General features: G+C 39.2%; 1 protein-coding gene across 1 annotated transcript in view; it reads right to left on the bottom strand.

Annotated features, from left to right (window-relative positions):
- Window positions 1-7,643: 7,643 nt before the first annotated feature.
- LOC104606417 (regulator of nonsense transcripts 1 homolog) overlaps window positions 7,644-26,549 on the bottom strand; it is a 51,952-nt gene continuing 33,046 nt past the window's right edge. The window contains exons 17-29 of the mRNA XM_010271592.3: window positions 21,780-21,935; window positions 21,535-21,648; window positions 21,334-21,432; window positions 19,310-19,387; window positions 16,466-16,600; window positions 15,478-15,552; window positions 15,259-15,376; window positions 14,643-15,016; window positions 14,498-14,560; window positions 14,329-14,400; window positions 8,775-8,906; window positions 8,566-8,685; window positions 7,644-8,484 (exon numbers count right to left, since the gene is read on the bottom strand). Of these exons, the coding sequence (XP_010269894.1) occupies window positions 8,335-8,484; window positions 8,566-8,685; window positions 8,775-8,906; window positions 14,329-14,400; window positions 14,498-14,560; window positions 14,643-15,016; window positions 15,259-15,376; window positions 15,478-15,552; window positions 16,466-16,600; window positions 19,310-19,387; window positions 21,334-21,432; window positions 21,535-21,648; window positions 21,780-21,935 (1,686 nt within the window). The 3' untranslated portion in view covers window positions 7,644-8,334. The remainder of the gene's footprint in view (window positions 8,485-8,565; window positions 8,686-8,774; window positions 8,907-14,328; window positions 14,401-14,497; window positions 14,561-14,642; window positions 15,017-15,258; window positions 15,377-15,477; window positions 15,553-16,465; window positions 16,601-19,309; window positions 19,388-21,333; window positions 21,433-21,534; window positions 21,649-21,779; window positions 21,936-26,549) is intronic.

Consider the following 26,549-nt stretch of genomic DNA (forward strand, 5'->3'; position numbering starts at 1 on the left):
AGAGGAAGGGGAACAGGGGCAGGGGTGTCCCAAGTCTCGAAGCCTTCCTATTTTGGCTTCTTTTTCAAATTTTTTTGAAGAAGAGTTGTGTAAAGAGGGTGGCCCGTCCTATGCTGACGTGGCTAAGTTGGGAAAGATCGGTTCGCGCGCTAAGTCTCTCTCCGAACCGGCTCTAAGAATGGTCGAGCCGGTCGGGCCAATGGGTGAACTTCCTATTGGTTTTAAAATCCCACGTGACAACTTAAGACATCACGTGGGGCGGGGCAGGCATGGGACGATGATAGATGACTTCTTTCATCTATCATCGTCTAAGTCTCGCCCTCTCGACTGTGGAGGGGCGAAGTCTACGAACAAGGCTGGAGAGCGCTGGCCTCTATGCTGGGTCCAACGGGCGCGATGAGCTAAATCTCAGCCTTTCTGATCGCCCGAACCCGCGCTATTCGAGAGACAGACCAGAAGAGAAAGAAGAGGCTGATCAAGGCTGGTTGAGCTGCGGTTCAGTTTCTGGTCATGTTGACAGTTCAGATGATTGTGGGAGTTCAGGCAGTGCGGCAGTTGAAACTCTATCTAAAGTTCAGAACAGTGATTCTTTTAGCCTGGACTGTTTGTTCTTATGGGATTTGGTGGGGGAAGGAAAGGTGGAGGGGGAGGAGCGGGTGTTTGAATTTAACCCTTTACTGGTTGAGCCCCACCTCAGTTCTAGTGCTTTGCAAGAGGCCGAAAAGGAGGTTGCTCGGGTTTTCTCAAAGCAGAACAAGGGTACTTCACAGAGAGGTACATACTTGGGTACAGAAAGGGGTCTTTGTGTTGATACAGCGACAGGGATTTTCCTCCCCCATCTCTGGGAGACAAAGTGCTCTATTTTCCCAAAAAAGAAAGTGACTACCTCTCCTTCGCCTTTTCTCTCTCCTCACTTCTCTACCTCAGGTAAATCCCTCAATTCTGTCAATTCAGTTTTGGATACTGATGAGCGCTCTGTATCTCTTGTACCAGATTCTCTTCCCAACCAAGAGTCGGAAGCCCTTAGTCTGAAAGCCACAATGAGTCTACAAGAGGGGGAAGTGGGTGAGGAATCTTGCAGAGAGACAATAATTAGGGAAATCTTAGAAAGCCTCTTGGGTGAAGTGGAAAGGAAGGATTTGTAGAGAGGGAGCCTAGAGGGGACAGACAAAGTTATGGTTGGAGGTAAAGTGAGAAGGAACAAGAAGCTTCCTAGGAGTGAAGAAAGTGCTTCTTTAGGGAAAAAGGAAACTTTTGGGGAAGAGTCAGTTGCAGAGTTTGTGAAAAAGTTGGGGTGCAAGCTGAAGAACCCGAATGACCTAAAAGCCTACATGCAAAATAAAGAGGACAGCAAGTTGAAGTTTAGAAGGCCGAGTGAAGTGGAGAGATTAAAAAAAGATATTAAGCGGGACAAGAAGTTCAAAGTGAAAGGGATTAGAAGAAAATGGTCTAAATAGTTCTTGGAGGACTTAGGGTTAAAGCCTTTAGTTTTCAATGAGAATCCTAAGTAGGAATGTGAGGGGGTTGGGCAGCTTTTGGAAGAGAACAACAATCAAAGAGGTAATTAAGAAGTTCAATCCGGATGTGGTTATGCTTCAGGAGTCCAAAAGAATGGATTTTGATTGCAGCTGGACAAGGAGTGTGTGGAGTTCTAGAGGTATTAAGTGGGTGGCTATTCCTTCGTGGGGTTCCTCGGGAGGGATTGTGACCCTGTGAAAAGAAGAGATTCTCTTAGGTGTGGAGGAGCTAATTGGAGATCACTCTGTCTCCCTGAAGTTCAAACAGGTGGCCGATTGGTATGAATGGGTACTATCAAATGTGTATGGCCCCAATGACTATAGGCAAAGGGAGAAATTATGGGAAGAATTGAGTGACAATAGAGGCCTTTGGGATGGACCCTGGTGTGTGGGAGGGGACTTTAATGTAGTGAGATTTATGGAGGAAACCAACAACCCCAGACAGAGAGTGACAACAAGTATGAGGAAGTTCAACCAATTTGTGGACTCTTTTAACCTCAAAGAACTTCCTTTCCTAAATAATAACTCCACTTGGTCCAACCTTCAATCTCAGCCAATTTGCTCTAAGTTAGACAGATTTTTGTTCTCAACAGATTGGGAGGATCATTGGGGCAACCTTACTTCTAGGGCTCTCCCTAGACTCACCTCAGACCACTGGCCAATAGTTTTGGTAAAAGAGGATTTAAGAGGAGTAGGGCCTACCCCTTTCAAGTTTGAAAATATGTGGTTGTCTCATCCGGGTTTCATTGAGAAAATCAGAGAGTGGTGGGAGAAAGCGAATCCGGTAGTTGATTGGGAGGGAATGAGGTTCCACAAGAAACTCCAATACCTAAAATCTCAATTAAATGAGTGGAATAGGCTTGAATTTGGAAGATTAGAAGAAACAAAGCAAGTTCTGGTGGAGCAAATTGAGGATTTGGACCTGAAGGAAGAGAGAGGCCCCTTTGGAAAGGAAGAAAGGAAGTTGAAATGGGTTTTAAGGAGGAAGTTGGAGGACATCCTGATCAAGGAGGAAATCAGTTGGAGGCAAAAATCTAGGTGTAAGTGGCTAAGGGAGGGAGACAGAAACATAAGGTTTTTCCATTCAATGGCAAATGGAAGGAGAAAGAAAAATTACATCTCTAACTTGGAAGTTGATAGAACAGTTTTGTCTCACTCGGTTGAAATTGCTGAGGCCCTAGTAAATCACTTCAAATCTATTTTCAGAAGGCCTATGAATGAGAGAGTGTGGTTGGAGGATTTGGATTGGCCAACTCTAAGTGCAGAGAAGTGAGAGTGGCTAGAAAAAAGATTCGATATGGAGGAGGTAAAGGAAGCAGTTTTCTCTATGGATAAGACAAAAGCTTCGGGTCCAGATGGGTTCACAATGGCCTTTTACCAGGATTGTTGGGATATCTTGGAGAATGATCTTGCTTCGGTCTTTGAGGAGTTCCACAGGAGGGATGTAATAAACCCGGGGTTGAACTTAACTTTCATTGCCTTAGTCCCAAAGAAGAAAGATGCCTCTCAACCAAAAGATTTTAGACCTATTAGTCTGGTGACTAGCTTGTACAAAATCATTGCTAAGGTGTTGTCTCTCAGGATAAAGAAGGTGCTCCCCTCTATTATTACACCCAACCAAAGTGCTTTTGTGGAGGGAAGACAAATCACTGATCAGATCCTCATTGCAAATGAGAGCTTGGAGAGCTTTAGAAAGTCAAAGAACAAGGAAGTGGTCTGCAAATTGGATCTGGAGAAGGCTTTCGACTTGGTTGATTGGTCATTTTTTATGAAGGTGTTGAGGAGTTTTGGTTTTGGTGACAAGTGGTGCACGTGGATCTGGGGCTGTGTTAGGACTTGCCATTATTCTATCCTGGTGAACGGGACTATGGTTGACTTCTTTCCGACGTTGAGAGGTCTAAGACAAGGAGATCCTCTTTCCCCTTTTCTTTTCACCCTTATTGTTGATGTGTTTGGGCGTTTGATCCATAGAGCAGACTCGAGGAATCTGATAAGAAGGTGGAGAGTAGGAAGGGAGGAAGTTCCCTTAACTCTTCTACAGTTTGCAGATGATACTATCCTTTTCTGTGAAGGAGGGAACCTCAGTTGGATCCGGAATCTAAAGTTGACAATACAACTTTTTGAGCAGATATCTAACCTCAAGGTAAACTTCGACAAGAGTTGTGTGGCGGGAGTGAATGTGAACGAAAGAGACCTAAGGGAATCTACAGATGAGCTAGGTTGTGTTATTACGGACTGGCCCCTGACTTACTTGGGCCTCCCTTTAGGAGATAATCCTAAGAGTGTCAGCTTTTTGGCTCCGGTTGTGGAGAGGTTTGAGAAGAGGCTAGCGGCCTGAAAGAGGAGTTATCTTTCTTTAGGTGGAAGAGTCTCTCTCATTAGATCTACCCTAGCTTCCTGTTTACTTTCTGTCAGTGTTTAAGATCCCCTTAAAGGTTTCAAATCTTTTGGAAAAATTAATAAGGAACTTTCTCTGGGAGCCTGGAGATGAGAAGAGAGATCATAGGGTGAGTTGGGAGGTGGTCTCTAGGTGTAAAACAATAAGAGGTCTAGGGATTGGTAATTTCAAGAAAAGGAACATGGCTCTTTTGGGGAAGTGGTTGTGGAGGTTCTCTTTAGAAAGGGATAAATTGTGGACTAAGATTGTGGCTAGCATTCTTGGGCTGGAAGACAATGTCTGGGATCCTGGAATCTTGGCAAGGGCTTCAGCTGTTTCTCCTTGGAAATCCATCCACGATCTGCTTTCAGTTTTCTCCCCTTGGATCAAGTATGGTCTAAACTCTAGTAACCGAATAATTTTCTAGAAACATCTTTGGGTCGGGGATTCTCCTCTCAAAGACAAGTTTCCTTCCTTGTATGCTCTTTCAGACTTGAAAAATGAACCCATTTCTTCTTTCTTAGTCCCTTCAGCTTCCACTTCGGGCTTTGGTTAGAACCTTGGCCTGCGTAGGGCAATTAGGGATACGGACTCGGATAGCCTGGTAGCTCTGCTAGCCTCCCTTGAGGGTGTCTTCCTAAACCCTGCTAAGGAAGACACCAGATTTTGGACCATTTCTAGCTCTGGTACCTTTTCTTGTGCTTCTTTCTTTGAAACTTTAACTCAGCCTCCTACCCCCCTGGGGTTGTCCTTTCCAATTAAGGAAATTTGGAGCAGACCTATTCCTCCTCGGGTGGGGTTTTTTTGTTGGGAAATTTTCCTGGAAAGAATCAACACTTTAGACTTACTCCAAAGAAAGAGACCCAACTATTGTCTACTTCCTAATAGATGTGCTTTTTGTAAAGCTAATGGGGAATCTGGCTACCACCTCATGGTCTCTTGTAAGGTTGCTAAATCTGTTTGGGAGTGGGTTTTCTCCCGTTTTGGGTGTTCTTGGTATCCTCCGGAGACTGTCCAATGTTTGTTTTCCCCATATTTTTTCAGTTGGCCTAAGAAGCGAGGGAAGACTATGCGGAGGTGTATTAGGGTAGCGGTTTGCTGGTCTCTGTGGGAAGAAAGAAACTCACGCATATTTTCTAACAAGGAAAAAACTTTGGAAGATTTGTTAGATCGAATCCTTATAAGAGCGGTCCACTGGCTAAAATCTTTGGAGTTGTTTTCAGATTGTCCTATGGATGACTTGCTAAGAAACTGGAAAGAGATTGTTCTCACGACAAGATGCAAGAGGACTCTTTGTTCGTTCTGGTCCCCTCCCCCCTCGGGCTTTGTAAAGCTGAATTTTGATGGTAGCAGTGTAAGGAATCCAGGGCCCTTTGGGATTGGAGGAGTCTTCAGGAATGAGGAAGGGATTGTTACTGCTTTATTCTCTGGCCCTATTGGAGAAGGTGACTCTCTTAGGGCTGAGATCCTTGCAGCGCTTGAAGGAATTCGAAGAGCAAAAGATCTAAATATCAGCCGTTTGATTCTAGAAGCTGACTCGAAGGTGGTGATTAATTGGTTGAAGACAGAGGACAGTGGTTTGTGGAACTTTAACAATGAGAAAAAACATTTCTTATGGTTGGGTAGGGACATAGAGATTCAGTACAGCTGGGTGAAGAGGAGTGCCAACTCATTTGCGGATGGGTTGGCCAAGCAAGGAGTGAATAGGGAGGCTGTTTTCTGGGCTAGTTTTTAATTTTCTTTGCTTTCCCTGAGTTTTCTGTTTTTGGGGAGCTAAGTTATTTTATCTCCCTTTGTATTCCTTTTCCTCTATTTTCTTAATTTAATGAAATTGATGTTATTGATCAAAAAAAAAAAAGAAGCTGGAAGGAAGTAGAGGATTCTACAGCCCATAAGACAATTATAAATCATATTTGGTCACCTCCACACAGAGGTTTTATCAAGCTTAACTTTGATGATAGCAGCTCGAGGAATCCTGGACCTTCAGGTATTGGAGGTATTTTTAGAGATGAGGAGGCCAAATTCATCGCTATGTTTTCGGGGCCAGTTGGAGAATGAGACTCCCTGAGAGCAGAAGAGTTGGAAGTGGTGGAAGGCATTCAAAAGGCAAAGCAATTGAACATCCAAAAGCTATTTGTGGAAGGAGACTCCAAACAGGTGATTAGCTGGTTACGAAATGGGGGATCAGAACTGTGGGTTTTCAACAATGAAAGGAAGAAGATCAGGTGGCTAACCAGAGATATGGAAATAGTGGTTGGGTGGATTAAAAGATATGCTAATTCTGTATCAGATGCCTCTAAACAAGTGGTGGAGAGAGATTCTTTTTTCTAGGCACAACTGCAAGGGACCTGTTTGTAGGGGGAGAGATAAGAGGTTTTATCTCTCACAATCCATCTGTATTTAAAGTATTGTATCTTCCATTATATTAATTAATAAAAGGTTGATTTATTGATCAAAAAAAATTGAGCTGTTAAATAGTTTAAAGGTGAATCTATCTAAGAGTAAGCTGATTGGAGCTAGTGAGGTGAGAAGGGAGGTGCCGACAGATTGTGTAGATGTCTTTGAATGCAAAATTGGTAATGTCCCTTTTTATTATTTGGGTCAACCGGTGGAGGCAAAGTCCTCTTCTTCTAATATCTGGAAAGCAATTATATTTGCCATTGGGATGTCATTGTGAGGTAGAATCACTCTTAGAAGTGTACTGTCAAGTTTTCCAACATATTATTTGTCTCTAGTAAAGGTCCCATCTGAAATTGCTAAAAAACGTGAAAAGAACGTCAAAAGGATTTTCTACGGGGGGGAGTGGGAGGTGTTTGGGCTGGAGAGTCAGTCGTTGTGAAGGAGAATGATGATGGGGAAATATGGGGTGACTGGATTTTGGATGGGAATTAAGGGAGGCCAGAGCTTCTTATGGGACTTATGTATGGCAAAGTGGAGAGGAAAAGGTTTTGGGAAGATGATTGGAGTTGGGTGGATAAGCTGATAGAGGTGGTCCAAGGCTGCACAGACTCCCTGAGCATAAGATCACCATTAGTCAGTACTTTGAGAGACATGGGGATCAACGGGTCTGGTGTCCAATGTTCAGGAGACATTTGCTTTAAGGAGAGGTGAAAGCATATGTATTAACTTGGTGGAAAAGTTGGAGGGGCAAGACTGGTGGAAGGAATACTCTAATGGCAAATATACAGTCAAATCTTGCCACTAAGCCTTGTGCAAGAACCATTTGGTGTGGCTCATTGCTATGGACAGTGTGCCAACTAGGAATAGAGAATTCAGTCTTGCTGGCATGTGCCATTTATGCGGAGAGCAAAAGGAATCCGTAGGTCACTTGTTCATTCCATCCAACCTGGTTCCCTTGCAAGGATTTTCTTTATGAAGCCGAAGTTCAAAGGTTGTACCAAGGCTATGCTAGCTATGGATCTGTATTCCTTTGGCAGTTTAACGGTGCACCCAGCATTTGCTAAGATCAAAAAGGAAGATTTAGGTGAAAGGTTTTGGGAGGTGCTACTGTGCTAGAATTATAAACCTGTGATGAGTTTTTTTCTGTTCAAGTATAATATGGATAGTTTGTGTGCGTGTGTTTTAAGTGTATTGGGTGTACTTGTTTTTGTTTTGATTAATGAATTTTTCCATTTACTTAAAACTACTTAAAACCCACAACTTGAAATTAGTATCGTAACTGTAATACATATATATATATATATATATATATATATATATATATATATATAAAATTGTACAGCACAAACTTTTGAATCCAATTCTATGGGTTGCAGTGACTCTGCCCCATTAAACAACTTTAAATTATAAGCATCAACCATCCCGACATTCCAAAGGGAGTCAAATCCTTAGCAAATACATCCGAAAGATCTGATAGGGACATAGGGTGGGGCTACCCCGTGGCTGTACAAAACTTGCAATTGCAGTCAGAACTGTGTTTCGACGTGGGAGGCTCGAGAGGCCAAAAAGTAGCTCTCTGCTTCCTCCAGACTCCAGAGGTCCCATTCCGCTTTCCCTGTATACATCTATATACTTGTATATTTTAAACTCCAAGCAGCTTGCCATTTTTACATGCAAGAGGAATCCAGACCCATACCCTGCGACAATATATGCCATGTGATGCTCCCTCCTTCAAATGGTTACTTTTCCCAAAACAATAGAAAACTTAGTGGGGGAACTGGGGTTATCCTTTTTCTCAGCTTCGGCTGTGCCGCCCATGTCGCTCAGAGACCCATTGCCATTTGCCAACTCAAAATTCCCAACTCCAGCCATTCCAGTACCAGCTAGTAAGTGCTATAGAGGGAAGCAAACGACCTCAAAATATTGATCTCTTCTGCACGCCAATACACAACAGAGTGCAGAGAAATGACAGACATGTCAGTACAACCAAGTTGCTGGATGCAAAGTGTATAACCCAACAAAGTTAGGCCCCAAGGCCTCTCAGCCATTGTAGTGGAGCTTCTGGTTATGTGAGCCCTGGCCCTGCTGTGGTTGCTGCTGCTGTGATTGTGGCTGCTGTGGATTCTGCAGGTTGAGTGGCTGTGTGTTATACTGGGTGAAAGGTTGTGAGTAGAGAGGATTCATCAAGCCCTGTAGTAGTAAAAACAATGTTAGCCATTAAAATTATTCCACAGAGACCAAGCATTCATCACGGTTTCTGCCAGATAAAACCTGTGATTGAAGTGGATTAGGACCACCGACACCAAAATGTGCCTGAGAAGTATCTTCTTGTGATGGGTCGTTAAACCCAACCTGAGTAAATAGACCTTGTGATCCATGAGGCATGTAATCCTGAAGAGGAAACAATAAGCAAGTAAAACAAACAAAAAAAAAAGAAGTTGCAATACAAAAGGTAATTGACAATCAAATAATAAACAAACCTGAGATATGAAATCGTTTCCAGTACCCAAATGAGAGTATCCAGCCTGTGAATTCTGGTTTAGAAAGCTTCCTGGAAACCCACCTTGTGCTCCTTGGGTAACATAATCAACACCATACCCACTTTGAGAAACCTAAGCAACAAACATAAACCATGTTACTTTTAAAACTGAAATGGCAGAATTGCCCAGATAAATTCAAGAGGCAGATACAAGGAAACAACTCTCTTTAGCTACAATGTATGGATTAACAGTTGTCAACAGAAAGAGGGTTTAGATAACGCCCAATGCAACTAAGACGTGGAAGCTTACAGACAGTGGTTATCCCCAAGTGCCAGTACAGCTATACTCCAATTCATGACTGTAACTTGTTGACATTGACCTATTCAGCATCTAATCCAAACATCCCACCCTACTGCAGGAAACTATGTAAGCGTTGTGTATATTTTCACAAAATGTTTCGTAATCAGGTAAAGTCACTACATGATCTATAACATTTAAGCCACCTGGCTTTTGATATGCTCAACCAAAGAAGTCTCCCAGCTAGTATGTCATCATGTCATGGACCTACTGAATGGAGAGAACTGAAATGGGTATTTTTTTTTATAAAACTGAAATGTGTATGAGATGAGCAAAGGAAAATAAGAAAAAACTGAACTTGGGTTTCTTCAAGGGAACCCCGCCTCCAAAAACTCCTTGGAATCAAATTCTCAAAATACTTTCAGACCTCTCCTCTAATTCATGACTAAATAGATGCAATAGACTCCAACGTGATGAGAGAGTTCCTACTGCCACTCAATAACTATCCATGTTACACGAAAAACCATACATGCATGCAGGCCCCTTCACATAACTGCTTCCTATTATCACTCTTTCAACCATACCAAATTCCTAATCCTACTTTAATGCCCACTCAAAATAACTGCCTATTTACTCATATACTAAAATAATTACAATACATGCCATTACATGACACCCCATAGATCACAATGTATGATATATAACATGGACCCTATGCCCTATGGATTGTCCTTGTCTTCAAATCCCAGCCTAAATCATGTTTGTAACTTTGCAATGGCATCTCCCACAACCAACATTAGTAGTTCAAACTACTAACTTTTTAATACAAAAACAAGACAAATACCAGAGTATATCAAGGACACATGGAAAACTTTTCTTGACTGAACGAGGCAGGGATGCATTGATTGTCGGACTTTGTTTTCCTCTCCACCCCTTCATCTTCAAGGTGCTGAGATATTTTGACATCTCCTTAGGTCTACTTCACCCCAACTCCATTAGATCCATCACCGGGACCATCTCCATTTGCCACCACCTCGATTCTCATTTGAACATAGACATCTTCTCGAGGCTCTGTCAAATAAAGAGAATGCCCAATGAACCCTATTGTTTTTACCTGAGTTACCGACCTGGCTACAAGCTCCTAGGTGGCTTCCCTATTAAGGTGGAGCACTGGAATACAACATACTACTTGTCCCAGGAGAATGATTTGCCTATGGACACTACCTAGAGGACTGAACCGAAAAAGGTCCTGGAGGTCGAGTTCGACGAGGCATTGTCGAACGAGGTTCAACAATGTTTTTGTGGTCTGATGTGTTTTACGACTTCCACTGATTTTTCTTACTTCTGCGGCAAACATGTCTAGCACTTCGTCCATTTTAGCTGCTACTAAGAGGCCCTCCAAGAAGAAGAGGAGGGTCGAAGATTCTGCTGGCACGTCTGCCATGAAACAGGGGTCAACTGACGGCAGGTCTACTGGCAGGAGATCGGTTGAGCACAAGGTGGTAGATCTCAAGATGGGCAGAGACCCCCATGTATGTCGATCCATCCTAAGGCATACCAGATCCAACTGCTCAGTTGTCGATGCCACACGTCCTTGTGCCTGACCCTACAATCGATGCCTCCAATTCGCATGCTCCTCCCATCATTCCTTAGTGGTGTGTGACCACCACCAATCAGATTTGGGACCCCTGCATTGCCCTTCAAGTGGGAAAGGGAATCCTCCTTCCTGAGGATGTTCGGTCTTATGTAGAGCAGGAGTCTGCTGAGATTGGCACAAGGATGATCAGACACATCTTCTCAATGTGTATCTCCACATCGGATGCTTGCAAATATCTCCTATCAGTTCTAACCGCACTGCTTCTGTTATTTGCAAGCTAACTCCATGGGCCAAATTCTATTGGATTGGGTCGCCAACACTGAGCACGACACAAAAAATTTGAGGGCCAATATGGAGTCCCTTAGGTCACAGCTAGAGGGAGCTCGTCTCAGTGCCGAGGAGGATCGTCGACGATTCAACAGCACAAACGCTGACCTGACCCGCGAGTTGGAGGCGGTAAAGGGCACCATTGCCAACCTAATCAGCGAGATGCAGGAGCTGACTCCTCAACTCGAAGAGAGGCGGAGCAAATACTACAAAGATATCCACTGGGGCCACTATGCAACTATCGAGGAGTTTCGCCGCTCTCTAGAGTATGGGCCCAGCTTGGCCCTTTCTAAGTTGGGCTTGGACATAATTTTAGGCATGCGGGCTCAGGCTCGGGCCTAAAAACACCAGTTCCGACCTTTTTTAAGGCTGGGCTCAGGCTTTCTCAAAAAAACCAGGACCGAATAGTTAATCGGATTCGAATTCAGATATGACCTGATTCGATTCGATAAATATCCGAATTCGACCAATTATTTAATTCTTATATATAATATATAAAATCTTTTATATAAGTTATATATAATAATTAAGTTATATAAATAATTTATATATTTATATACTTTATATTAATAAAATATTTATTTTATATATTTATTAATTATCTAAAATAATTAATTAATCAAATTCGAACCATATTCAAATATTTAATCAGATTCGAATTCGAATATTAATTTTTAATATCCATCGGATATCGGATTTTCTAATCGGATTCGAATTCGGATATTGCCTGATCCGATTCGAATTCAATCTGTTTACACCCCTATTTAGGACCCCCTATTTGTTGTTCATTCATTCATTCCAATAAAATATCTTTTTAAAAGGGAATTAAAATTATAAAATCATTAGTTTTTATGTGAGAAAATAAGAATTTAAGACCCTAACATGGACTTGTTCGGGCTTACCTCAAAGGGTGTGGTAAAAGGCGACTCCTAGAATCAATAATGCAATATGTTTTATATAACATTAACTACTTGAAGTAATGCAATTGAGGAAAAAAAAGAGATTGTGGGTTTTACATGCTTGGAAATTCTTTATATGTTAGCTTTTATTTTTAAATTTTCATTTGAATACGCTTTACATGTTTATAATATTTTAGTTTTAGATAATAGGTTTTTTAAAACATTTATTTTAAAATTTAAGTTTATATTTTTTATTAACATTATGTTTAATATTTTTGGATTTTTTGCATTTTTTTAATTTTTTAGCATTGTTTTGAATTTTCCAACATTGTGTTTAGTTTTTAGCTTTTATTTTGTAATTTTGTGTGTGCCTCGCCTTGCGCCTTGCACATCAGGCACAAATTGGCCCTTGCACTTTTAAAAAATTGATACAATATTTTTTTTCTTTGTTCCTCTTTTTTTTCAAGTAATAGTGAGATTTATTATTATTTTTGAGTTTTAAGGGTTTTTAATATAAATAAAACAATTTTTATTAAATAAAAAAGAAAAATTATTTTCAAATTTCTGGTCGGGCTCGGGCTCGGGCTCAGGCTCAAGACCTAGGCACAATGGCCGGGCTGGGCCGGACTTGGGCCTGATTGTATTCTATTGATACATAGGCAAAGCTCGGCCTGGCCCCTGAACAGGTCTACCCTCCATCTTCACAACCTCTAGCAATCATCTTCCCCGTCATAAGATCTTGAAAAACACAATAGGATGGATAAAAAGGTTACAGAACAATTAACATATTAAGTCAGCCTGCTTACAAACAAAAGGCTAAAAGGAAATTTTGAAACATAAACTTTAGTTAAATGAAGGTCAGAACCAAGAGAAACATTACCAATTCCTATAACTGAGGATGACCCATCAGCTAAAGTTACAAACTAAGAGGTAGGAGGGGACAAAGACGAACAAAACTGAAGTTCGAGTCATATGATCTGAAGCTCCAAAGTCAATTATCCAAGGTGTAGATTTAGAACCAGAAGCAAGACAAGTTGTACCTAAATTGACAAGGGTAGCAATAGTCCTACAAGAAGATAACGAAGCCGTTCTTACTCTTCATGGGTAATGGAAACCAACTCCCTATCCTTACCCACTCCTATACATAGGCAATTCATCAATAGGAACATTGTTGCTAGTGTCTTTTTCTACCAGGGCATGGTTAGCCTAAGAAGAATGTGGGCCATGCAAGGCAAAACAAAAATTGACTGTATGACCTTCTCAGCAACAATGGGAACACACACAGACCTGACCACGTCCACTACTACTACTGCCACTACCTCCTCCTTCCCTCCCAGTACTACGACAACAAATCTCTTTTGTTGTATACAAAAACATAAGATTAACACGTGTGATTTTCCATAGTGTTCCACAATGAAGTCATAATTTGTGTGTTTTCTTGCACCCACTCACTATATCCTTCAAACCCACGCTTGGGTTGTTTTTCCTTAATATATTTCAATTTGCCTTGACCAATCAGAGAAACCTCAACCGATTTAGCCCATGATACACAAAGTGCACCATTGAGCTTGACAGTAGTCGGTAGGATGTTCATAAATAACTACAAATTTGGAACCACTTATTGATGTAGTCAAAAGTCTAAGAGAATGAGCTAATGGTTAAACTTACCAGCTGACCCTATAATCACACAACTCAACTGCCACACTACAAAAAATATCCCACACAATCACCACAAAGTGATGGAAACTTACTCCAACCATTCAAAACCCCAAACACAACCCTTCTTTGAACTGCCAATTAGAAGGGAGCTTATAAGACCTCCAGAAACTCGCAACCTGTTGCAACTTGAGGCGTTAAAGCCTCTTTACTTAGAGGGTATTCAGTCCTTTGCAGTCCTTTTCCTTGAAAGAGTAGGAGTTCTCTAGAGAGGCCGAAATGACATTCAGACCAGGTCAGAACGAAACCTGGAGCTCTGATACCACATTAACTTAGAAGAAAAGTTAAAAAGGGTGAAAGAAAAAGAAAGAAAATCACAGTAGAAAGGTTCAGTTGATAGACAAAATAGAGAAGAAAAGAAGAGAAGATAAAAAGGGTTTTAAGGAGAGAGAGAGAGAGAGAGAGAGAATCAATCTGAACTATCTTACTGTCGACCCAAGTAATATTCAGCTTCCAAAAGATGACAGAAATTACAATGATACCCTTAAGAAGAAGTTTGAACAAATAGACTAAAAACCATAGTGAATAAGGACAAAAGTGCCCCTATCAACTAGGCTTTCACAGAAACTTGATGGAAACTAGGTAACCCTGCAGCTCCCACTGTTAATCCTATATTCATGTTAATAAAACGGTAATGTGTTAAACAGAATAAGAACAATGTGCCTAGTAGAAATCCAGCTTTCATGGAAACAACTAAAAAAACTTGGAACTTGTTTACCTGGGTGGAGAAGTCTGCAACATTATAAGCAACATGTGACCCCTGACTTTTGAAGTCATCTCCCAAGAAATCCTAGTCAATTGCCATATAAAAGTTTATTCTCAGGAAAAAAAAACTAATTAGGTAATTCATATATAAGAAACTTAGAAACCTATACTGAATTTGATACCTGAGACATGCCTCCAATAGAAAACCCATCACGGAATGTCTGGCTTAGCCCTTGAACCGGCATCTATTAAGTATAATAAGAAAGTTTTAGAACATCACCATCTCAACATGGAACAAAAAAAAAGTAGAAAAGAATGGTTATGAACCTGAGTCATAAGCCCAGTCTGAGATAAGGGACCTCCAACAGATGGCTGACTATTTGGATTGTCCAGAGAAGGAAAATTGAAATTAGAGCCAACGCTCCCAATGTTTTGCTGGGAACCTTGCTGATGTGAGAGGTGACCACCAATAGGACCACCAGCATTACCACGCCCAGATCCAAAACCCCTGCTACCTGCTTGAGGGACCTGTGGAACAGCTCCAATAGGACCATGAACAGCTCCACGAGTTGGAATTGCATAAGGCTGTGAATGGGGACCAGCCGGAAATGGTGGAAGAGGAATTCGCGGCACAGGAAATCCTGCTGGGTGCACACCAGGCTTATGGGTACCATTGGGTGCACCAAATGGCATATAAGAACCTGGATTAAAGGAGATGAAGCTGTCAAATTGTTTGTTGAACCATAATAATACAGTTCAGATGCACAGCACAAATACTTGTTAGAGTAACAACTCCAACATAAAATAGCAGCAGAAAACAAATGCTTTCTGATTTTATACATTCTTTAGTTGAGCCACAGTATCAACTATAGCATGAATAAGCATTTAAAGTCATCAAATCGTTGTGGTTGCAGTGATAGACAATTTAGAACAAATTGCATACCTTTAGAGCGGTTGCCTCTTTTATCAGCATTTGGGCTAGAAGATACAATAGTCCCAAAATTATCATTTGGAACAATCCCTGGGCCACCTCCAAAGAAAAGTCTTCGATCATTGTAGATCTGTTTCACATGGAGACCTTAGAATACACAATTCTCAAACATTTCACCATTATCGTATTATTGCTAACAATGCAAGCAAGCCTATCTGAAACACACAATACCTTCTTTGGCTTTTGAAACTGAACCATACTCTGCTTCAGGTTATTCAAAGGTCCTTCCACCAAGCAATCATGTTCCTAAAATGAAATATTCAACAAATGATCAAATATACAAACTAGTTCACTAGAAAAGCCTAAGACAAAACTATGCAAACATAACATAAAATAGTTTAATCAAGTAAACTGGAATGTCAAGTGCACAACACAACCAAGTATCTTCATGAATGCTAACTAGATAAAAATCCACATCAAAAGCCAAAGAAGTCAAGAAAATGTCTATTCTTGGTAGTAAACAAAAAAAGAAAATTTATTAGTAGAAGAAAGAAGTACATCTGATAGTGATGACATATCACTAGAAAGCAAAGCAACAAAAGGGAGCGGAACAAAAGACAGATACACTGAGAAAAAAGAAAAAAAAAACATAGTCCAAAAAAAAAGAAAAAACAATTAGGCCAACTGCAGAGTGTTCCAAATCATATTGGCCATGTAAGCTATTGCTACCTTTTCCTGTTCTAACAACAACCATTTGAAAAGGCCAATATGATTTTCTTGACTTCTCTGGCCTTTACAAATGGTTGGTATAGAACAGTAAAAGGTAGCAATAACTTACAAGCAAACTCAAATAAGTGGATCATAGCATATAACTACAACGGGTAAGACAACCAAGAAACCAACTTAGGCCTTGGCCAAATGTATCACCTGTTACTCCCCAGTTGATTATGTTGATTCCAATAAGGTGGTGGCCACTACAGGAATTTTCCAACTGCCAAACCCACTTTGTGCAATAATGGATTAAGGAAGTTTCTCCCAATCAATGACTAAGGGGTATGATGTTTTCCAGAATAACCTTTCACTCAACATGCCACAACCTTAGTTGGGCAAACTTCACTGGTCAAACAACTCTAATCCTACCAATCATGCGACTTCAAAACAGGCCAGCAATTTAACAAACAAGAGCCCAAGTTACATGCAAGAAACAAGAGATAGGCACCTTGTAGTGAGTCAATAAGCTATTCCACAATGGCTGTTTGCTCAAAACTTTAGGATTCCCCAAGATAACAATACCATAACGAGCTCGTGTAAGTGCGACATTTAGCCTGCGTGGATCATTAAGGAATCCAATGCCCTGAATTTTTTTACAATGAAATATAAGATATCAGACAATGAGCTTATCATGTAAAGTAGAAACAAGTAGCTAAAACACAAAAGAGCATGCAACAAAATGAAAACAAATAGTATAAAATGACTAGGGAAGTATGAAATCAAGATGACATGAAACAAGTCAAACGCATTCAAAATCATCCTTATTTGTCTATTATATGTTAACATCAAATTTGACATGCTCCTATGTTCACAGATAAAAAAAATGGACAAATTCCTGAAATCCTCATTTACACAAGCATTTGGTAACTAACACCATCAAGATTTTTCTATTCACCAATAATCAAGTGCCAAGCTTTTATGTCCTACACAATGTTTTAAAACACGGAAGCATGACGCGAGGCATTACACTAACTAGAGGCGTGAAGCTTAGTTCAGAACGTAAGAGGTGTAAGCCGCCCAAACACAAGGAGGCGTAAACCTCCTTAAGAAGAAGGGGATCAAGAGGAAGAAGAGAAATGGGGGATCTCATTTTTTCTTTATTTTTAATAAAAATCGTTTATATTAAGAAGAATAAAGATGCACAACACTAGTTGAAAGGGGGGGGTCTTGTTGAAACGCAGGCAAGCGAGACAAAGGGGCCGGGGGCAAACCACTTTCTTTCCCCTTATCTTTTCTTCCCTTCCCTTTCCTTTTCTCTTTTTTTCTTCTGTCTTTTTCTTTCCCTTCCCTTTCTTTTCTTTTCCTTTTTGTCTTTTTTCTTTTTTTTCAGTCTTTTATATGAGGTGTTCATGAGGCGTACGCCTCATGAAAAAAGTGCATGAGGCATATGCCTCAGAGGCGTACACCTCCCACGCCTTTTACAACACTGGTCCTACATGCCCAGACCCATAAGAAAGAGTGACTAATAAATGAAAACATTCCATGCCCAATTTCTTCAATGAGGTACTGTATTGAAATATCTTTAATTCAATAAAGCATATACATTGGACAATTGTGGCATGATAAAACAATTGACGCAGGTTTTATGTCAGATGTCTGCAAGAGACAAATCAATATAATTAAATTCCAATACCAAGCATAGTTCTTTTTATCAGCAACTGAAACCAGAACAATATCAATGATAAAACGTATGAAACAATAGAAAACTGGCATGGCCTCTTTATTCAGTGTGAAGCTAGGTATCAAACACAGTTGTTAAAATCTTACAATTTACAATATACTTCACGCAAGTGTGAAACACAAGGAGTCCATCAAAAAAAAGTGCAAATAACAAGGATTTCAGAAAAAAATCTTACACCTGGAACCTATTAAAAAATCATACAGTTATTGTTTGGGTCTTTACAAATAAGCATTTCTAAAAACTATAATTCCATCTTAAATCTTTGAGTGTTTTTCCATCAAATGCACATTAAAAATCAATGCATATATTGTTAATTGACTTCAAAGCCAACTTAACCATACTTTGTGCATATGATGTACAAGTTGTAAAAATTGTTAAATCAATTACTTATATGATGGATGTGAATTGAAAATGGGTGAAACCATTTACTACTCTAGGGTAAATGGTTCAGTCCAAACTGATTTATAATCCACAGAAATGGTCAATCTAAATCCATGGAGGAAGGAAAACAATTCAGTCCAAACTACAATCCCGTTACCAAAAAGGCCTGAGTCCATTAACAAGATTTCTCTATATTTCCTAAACAATCTTAGGATTTAAGACTCACAATATTCAAAACATTGACGTAAATTCCATCACTTATTTAGTTGAGTTCATTAAGGCATTCTTGCAAGCCAAAAGCATGTTCAGTATAATGTTTGTTAGCCAATGCTTAATCCAATTTTAGTTTCGTTCCATGAATCCAGAACCTTGATACTAGGGGTGTCAATGGATCGGTTTTGGGTTGGACCCCGTCCAAATCAAAATCAATCTGGATGGATTGGATAGACCAATAAGACATATTGAATTGGAGCAGTCCAGACTTTATGGTCCAAAGTATTTATTGGACTGGATTGGACGTGGTCCACCCGTAATGGATTGGGTCAGATTGAACCAATATCCAGTCTATTAATAGAAGTTAAGAATGCAGGTGTCAATGAGCCAGGTTTGGGCTGGAACCAATCTAAATTAAAGCCAATTTGAACAGACTGGATGGTCCAGACATTGAATTAGACTGGTTCAAAAGCCAGAGAATTCACTGGATTGAATTGGACCTGATCCATCTATAATGGACTCATATTGAACCTGATTGGATTGGATCAAATCCAATCCAATTGACACCCTACTTGATACAAAACAAATTAGAAGGGGTAAATACTACATATAACAATATCCAAGGGCAGTTACTTTGTGTAATGGTAATAATGTGGGTTTGACTCCTAAGGCAGACACTTTGTGCCAATAAGGAAAAAATAAGTTAGGTCTCTATCAATTCCCCCTCCCAAGATCTCAAGATAGCTGGAATCAACATTTAGTAATAGCCCTGTAACATACCATATATAACAATATCTTCCTAACAAATTAAAAATGTTTTCAGTCAGCCTTTCTATCAAATGTGTATTAAATTGTGTAGCAACAAAAGCTAGATAAAGATACAATAATATTGGGACTTTCTACGATTACTTTAAAACTTGATGAAATGGACGAATGCATTCAGAGATTATAAAACTAAACAAAGGAACCATTCATACAAAATATCATAAAGAAAAGAGAAAGAAAAAAGGAACTCACCTGATGCTCATTACTTCTCACACAAGACAAAATGATATAATCTTTCTCCCTTCCCTGGAAGGAATCTACACTTGCAACCTGCGAAGAACACATATGTTCTAGCGGTAAATAGCTAATGCATACACACACACACACACACACACTAGTAAGTGTGCACATGCTTTTCACGTGGCAATTCTATATGATAATAATAATAGTGGTAATGTATCCAGAATTTTCTATAAACTTTATGTAATTTTTATTTTTATTTTTATTTTTTATTTTTTATTATTAATCGGATGCACATTGCGAAGTCCAAATCTGATTACATAAACACCTCATCCAAATATGTGATACTCGGATCAAGTTGTGAAGTTTCAAGTATCATTGACAAGCCTACTTGTTTGGCTAGATTTTTCTTTTTGTAATATATTATCCTTTTGGTTTATCTTTTTTTGTTCATTTATCAAAAAAATGTAAGATTTAAATAGAAGGAATTGAATGAGGTGAAAAATAGTAGTAATAAATACAATTAAATAGGGACTAAATTCAAAATTGAGTATTTTAGTCAAAAGAATGTTCGACAATCTTATTCATACTTTTAATAGTAGTGTAAATATAAAAATATAGATGTGTTCAACTTTTTCTATAATAAAAATATTTCTGGTGTCACACTTATTTCTTGTTTAATATAATAAAAATATGATATTTTACATGTGCCTGAATTTTTTTGCAAAATTTATGTATTTTTTATTTTGGCATTTTATATTTTATTAAGTTTTATTATTTATTTATGACATTAAAGGTTAACACATTTAACACATTTGACCCAAAAGTTGAACTATTGATCTTTGTGAAACAGTAAAATAATTTTATTTTTTATCAGTTCTAAATTATGTATTTCCTTTTCATTATCAATAAAAATAATTCTTGTGTATTACACTTTTTTTTCAATTTGATTATTAAAGATATCATAAATGTGTCAAGTTTTTTCTACATTTTTATAATTTTCTATATTTATTTCTATTTTAAAATTTTTCTTACCCAACTATGACTTCATAGGCTGATCAATTTGATTAAGATGGTTTAATTTTTTTCTTAATAACAAAAAAAATCATTAATCAAACAGAATAATTAATTAGAAGGGCAGGGAGATAAACTGTCTTAATCCCCCCAACAGAAGCAAGAGCCCCCAAAGTGATAAAACTACAATTGCAACTGAGCCCACAATGTAGATCCCTAACCACCCCTTGCTTAGCTAACCCATCAGCAAACGAGTTAGCCGATCTCCTCACCCAACTGTACGGAATTTTTTCCTTTCATTGCTATAGTTCCATAACACAGCCTTATCTTCTTTCAACCACCCTACTACCACCTCTGAATCCCCTTCAATTACAAGCCTCCTAATGTTCATTTCCTTTGCCATTTGGACACCTTCCAAGATTGCCAAGAGCTCAGCCATGAGAGAGTTACCTAGCCCAATTGGGCCTGAGAACATGGCTAAAACAGTCCCATTCTCGTCCCTAAACACACCCCCAATGCCTGATTGCCCAAGGCTTTACAAAAACAAGAAGAGAGGAGTCCAGGACAGACTTAGACCTGTTTTGACCTAGGTACAGTTGGCAATCACTTGGATAAAGAATGGTTTTGTTTTTGAGTATGTTTTAAAATATATGGGTTTATATTGTTAAAAATATTGACATAAATCTAATTAGTAGCATTTATTAGTGAAAAATAACTTAAATATAGGATTTAAAAAGAGAAAATGGGAGTTAATACTATAATTATAAGACTTAATGAGAGGGGACTGAGGTGGAAGGTAATAATTGAAGTTACATTTTTAACACTTACAATTAAAGATGGACTAAATACACAAAAATGGGCATTTTAGTAACCATTAAAGCTGGCATAAAAGTTGTAATAAAATGACTTCCATACCCTTTCTCAAACAAAAAAATAGAAGGTAATTTTAGTCCAAACAAAATTTTCACTCTACATCCGCACTAATATATATAGTAGATACATATATCAGTTACGGATCAAACCTCAATTTCCTTGTAAAGTTGCTGCCTGAGAGCACCATTTCTTGACATATAGTTCACTATGTAGGCCCGTTGCCCTTCGTATGGTGTTATAACTCCAATCTATAAATGTTGAACAGAAATGAATTTAAAATTAATGAAATAAATCCAAAGAAATTCAGATGGTTAAGAGGAATGATAGATGGTCAATATATGAAAAAGTACCTGACTAGGAACAACACCACTCCTTAAGAAAGTAGTTACAATTTTTTCAACATTTGCAGCCTCAGTCCTATTTAAATAAGAAGTCCCACTTGCACTTATCTCCTCTTGTCCCATCTGATGAAAGGAACTGTATCAATTTTAAAATAAAAAAAAAAAAAATCCAAAACTAAGGCAGCAAATTATATACATTGATGAACACAAAAATCAGTGACTAAAATTTTAATAAAAACTCAAGATTGTAATACCTGAACATAAAAGAACATGGGACGATTTGGAACAGGCCAAGGAAAATCAATCCCTGACGATTGCCTTTCATTGATGGTCACTCCATTTTGAAGTGTACCCTCATAAAAGCTGTTAGACGGAAATTCTGATAGTGATGGATGCATTCGATATTGAACCTGCAATTGAGAGCATAAACAGGTTCAAATGTTTTTTTTTATTGTTAATTGCATCAAATGTTCGAGAATTACATCATCAAACTTGGCAGTAAAAGTATCAGCAGACTACCACATATTCATTAGTATAGAACAATACAAAACCTTACATGGAAAAAGAACTAAGAGGTGACAATGACGCAAAGAAAAAGAATTGGGAGTAGAAGGGGAAGCTAGGAAGAAAAAAGAGAAATCAGGTGTTATTAGAGGAGGGAAACTACAGAATAGAATTCTTCCAAACATACCTAAAATATTCTGGACATAGAGTGCAGATTCCTGACATATTTTTAGAAGCTGATTTTTTTTTTGGAATGTTCATAATAACTAGCTTTATTAAAATGAAAAATGCAGAGCATATACAATACACTAGAGTCCAAAATGTGGATATTGGATAATCAATTCCAAATCCATTGTGTCTCATTTAATAGAACCCACTCAGTTAATAATACAGGTTAAATTTACAAGCCATTATGAGAGCTCAAATTACAGAAGAAATAATTGACACCAAGAGTTATGGACTCCAAGGCCCAAATAACGGTTATAATTGACAAAGGAAACTGTTAAGAAAATTTGTGAATTTCAGGGTATTACAGCCAGAAAGCAGAAAGCAGCTAACAGATCTGAAGAGAACGAAGAAATGGTCTGAAAAAGCCTTTTAGTCTCATTTTTTCTTGAGACTCAGTTTGGAAAGAGTACAAATACAAATATGTGGAGTGCAAAACTTTGTATTTTGTACGTATTTGTACTGTGAATATTTGTAATTGTACTCTTCCCAAACTGAGCCTAAAGGAAATTAATATATGGGAAAAGAATTGGTTTAAAGTTAAAGTGAAGTCTACTAAAGATGCAATTTTTAAAGTTGTAGAATTCCTAGGAATGGGCTTTTAAGTTTTCCAGAAATTTACCATTATTACAAAACTACTATTTATTGTAACTTTCAGACTTGCTATTTTTAGTAATTATCGCAATTACTCTTTTAGTAAACTCCTGGTTTATCATTTGTAGTAACTTTTTGGATTAAGTTCATTTTAGTGGTCTCAAAATTTGTCTCATCACTGGGAACACCCTTGGCTCCTAATTGGGATTTTGGGTTTCGTAGGGGACTAAGGGATGATAAAATTGAATCTCTCTATGACTTGCTATGTTGCCTTAATCAGGTTTGCTTGGATCCCTCCAAGCCAGATAAAAGGATGTGGACCCCTAGACCCAAAGGAACCTTTACTTGTGCTTCTTTCTTCAGGTCCATCTCTCAACATTCTGCTCAACAACCCTTTCCTCTGTATTTCTCCCAATTGGTGTATCCTCTATAGAGCTCACGGTGAGAATTGTTTTTTTTTATCAATAACAATGAACTTTTATTAATAAGGATTTAGATAATCAGAATTACAAAGGAGGGAGCTAAGAAGTCTTAACTCCCAACTACCCAAGGTACATTCTGACCATGAAGCAATTACAATTACAATTACAAAACAGCCCAGAACATAGTATTCCTATTTACCCCTTGTTTAGCTAAACCATCTGCCAATGCACTTGCAATTCTCTTTATCCATGTACAATGTATTTCCATGTCCTTGGCGAGCCACTTGAAATTCCCCTTTTCATTGCTGTATTTCCAGAGCATAGAGCTGTCCTCTATTAGCCAATTCACCACAATTTCAGAATCACCTTCTATAATCAGCTTTTTAATATTCAATTCTTTGGCCCTTTGTATCCCTTCAATACCTCCTAGAATCTCATCCCTCAAAGAGTCTCCTACCCCAATTGAACCAGAGTACATAGCCAACAAATTTCCTGCTTCATCCCTTATTACTCCCCATATTCCAGAAGGCCCTGGATTGCCTATGCTGCTACCATCGAAATTCAGTTTGGTGAACCCATGAGGTGGAGGTGTCCAGCAAAAGTTTATGTTCTTCCCGTTTGAGCCTGTTTCTGCAATCTCCTTCCAGCTCCTTATCATCTCATCAACTGAGAACACTTTAAACAATTCCGATGTTCTCAGCCAACGTATCATCCTGATGTGGATTGTCTCAAGGATTTCATCCATACTTCTCTCCTTATCTGAGAATATCCTTGAGTTTCTCTCCTCCCAAACAGTCCAACATATCGCAGCCCTACCACATCTCCACATGATCTTGGCCCTTTTGGTTGGCCAGTTGGGCATGCAAGTAAATAAGCTTTGCACATTCAAAGGAGTCGTCCACCTGCACCCAAACAAAGAAGTAAACCATTCCCAAGCAACCTTAACAAACCGACAAGAAATTAGTAAATGGTATCCAGACTCACCATCAAATTTACAGAGAACACACCAGTGAGGAGACAAACAACTGTTGGGTCTTTTTCTTTGGAGTAGATCCCATGTATTAACTCTTTCCAGAAAGGCTTCCCAACAGAAGCTCCCAACCTTTGGAGGTATAGGTCGACACCATACATCTTTGATAGGAAAACACAAACCAACCGGAGGAGAGGGTAACAGTGCTCTAAAGAAGGAGGCACAAGTGTAAGAACCCGAGGGAGTGAGTGTCCACATTCTGCTATCTGGCTTTACTAGCTCAATAAAGACCCCTTCAAGAATGGAAAGGCTAAAGTACAGGCTAACTCTATGTCCCTGACATCTCTTCTCATACTCAAATTCCATCCAAACCCAGAAGGTGAATTAGAAGGAACAAGAAAGAGTAAACTGGTTCATTTTTAAAGGTAGAGATAGCATAAAGGCTTGGAAATTGATCTTTCAATGAGGAGTCCCCAACCCAGACATGTTCCCAAAACTTAATGAGGTTACTTGAGTGCAAATCATACCTAATCCATGGAGAGAACAAGGGCAAAAATGGCTTGAATAGCTTTCCAAGGAGAAGTTGTTGTAGCCCTAGCTAGAATCCCAGAATCCCATCCATTGTATGCCAACCCATGTATATTTCCCACTATCTTAACCCACAATCTTTCTTTCTCCACCGAGAACCTCCACAGCCATTTCCCTAGTAATGCTAAGTTCCTAGTTCTAATGTTCCCAATCCCCAAACCTCCCTCCTTTTTGCCCCTACATACTATCTCCCACCTAACCCTATGATCCTTCTTCTCCTCCCTCGGCTCCCAAAGAAAGTCTCTCATTAGTTTTTCCAGTCTACTAGCCACCTTAGCCGGAATCTTAAAAACTGACAAAAAATAAACATGAAGGTTAGCCAAAGTAGACCTTATTAAAGTGATTCTCCCTCCAAGAGAAATAGTTTTTCTTCCAGTTAGCAAGTCTCTTTTCAAATCTCTCCACAATAGGGGCCCAAAAATCACCTTTCTGAGGATTATCCCCCAAAGGAAGACCAAGGTAATTTAATGGCCAATTAGAGACTACACAAACGCTCATTTGCTACCAGTATCTAATCTGTTATTTGCCTCCCCTTCACAAACGCTCCTTGATTGCTAGCTATGATAGTTGGAAGCACCTTAGTGATGATCTTGTAAAGGCTATTTACTAGACTGATCGGCATGTAATCCTCTGGAGTATTTGCATCACTTTTCTTGGGGACCAAAGCAAGGAAGGCGGAGTTTAACCCAGGGTTGATTACTCCTCTGGTATGGAATTCATCAAATACCAACATTAAGTCCTCCTTTAGTATCTCCCAACAGTCCTGGTAAAAAGCCATCGTAAAACCATCTAGGCTCGGAGCCTTTGATCTATCCATTGAGAAAACTGCCTCTCTTTGTTCCTTATCCTCTACAGTTAGGCTGCCTCTCCCTTCTTTGTTGTCCAGATCTTCAATTTCTGATAACACACTCTGCTTTCTTTCCTCCAATCTCCTGAACTCTAATAGATTCCATTCCTTGATTCTTCCTTTCCGGTATTGGAGCTTTTTATGAAACCGCATTCAACACCAAACCACTGCAGAATTACTTTCAGACCACCACTCTTCTACTTTCTTAATGAACCCCGGGTGCTCTAACCACATGTTTTCATCTCTAAATGGAGCAGGAGATGCATTTCTCACCTCCTCCTTGCAATGTACAATAGGCCAATGATCAGTGACCATTGGAAGTGCTCTAGAGTTCAGATTCCCCCAATGTTCCTCCAGATCATTTGAAAATAGGAACCTATCCAATTTGAAAATAGGAACCTATCCACCTACTAAGCACCACGGCCCATCCCATAAACCCCTTATGTCAGCCAGCTCTTCCCATAGTAACCTCCTTTCTCTGTAATCATTTGGCCCATACACATTGGTTATCACCCATTCAAATCCGTTTTTCACTTGACTAAATTTGATAGTAACTGAAAATTGTCCTATCAATTCCTCTAGCCCTTCAATTTCCTCCTTCCACATTGTTACAACACCCCCTGCTAAGCCCCATGAAGGTAAAATCGCCCAACTTATCCCCCAACCTCGCCACACACTCCTAGCCCATTTAATGTCAAACTCTACTCTTTTAGTTTCCTGCGGGAGTACCACATCTGGGCCTATTTTCCAGATTGACTCATTTATTACTGCTCTCTTCCTTGCACTACCCAGTCCCCTCACATTCCAGCTAATAAACCTCATTATTCTTTATTATCCACCCCTTACACCTATTACCCTTATTTTCTTCCTTTCA

Source organism: Nelumbo nucifera, chromosome 6 (genome assembly GCF_055504915.1).
Source record: "Nelumbo nucifera cultivar China Antique chromosome 6, China Antique-T2T, whole genome shotgun sequence".
Classification (NCBI taxonomy): domain Eukaryota; kingdom Viridiplantae; phylum Streptophyta; class Magnoliopsida; order Proteales; family Nelumbonaceae; genus Nelumbo; species Nelumbo nucifera.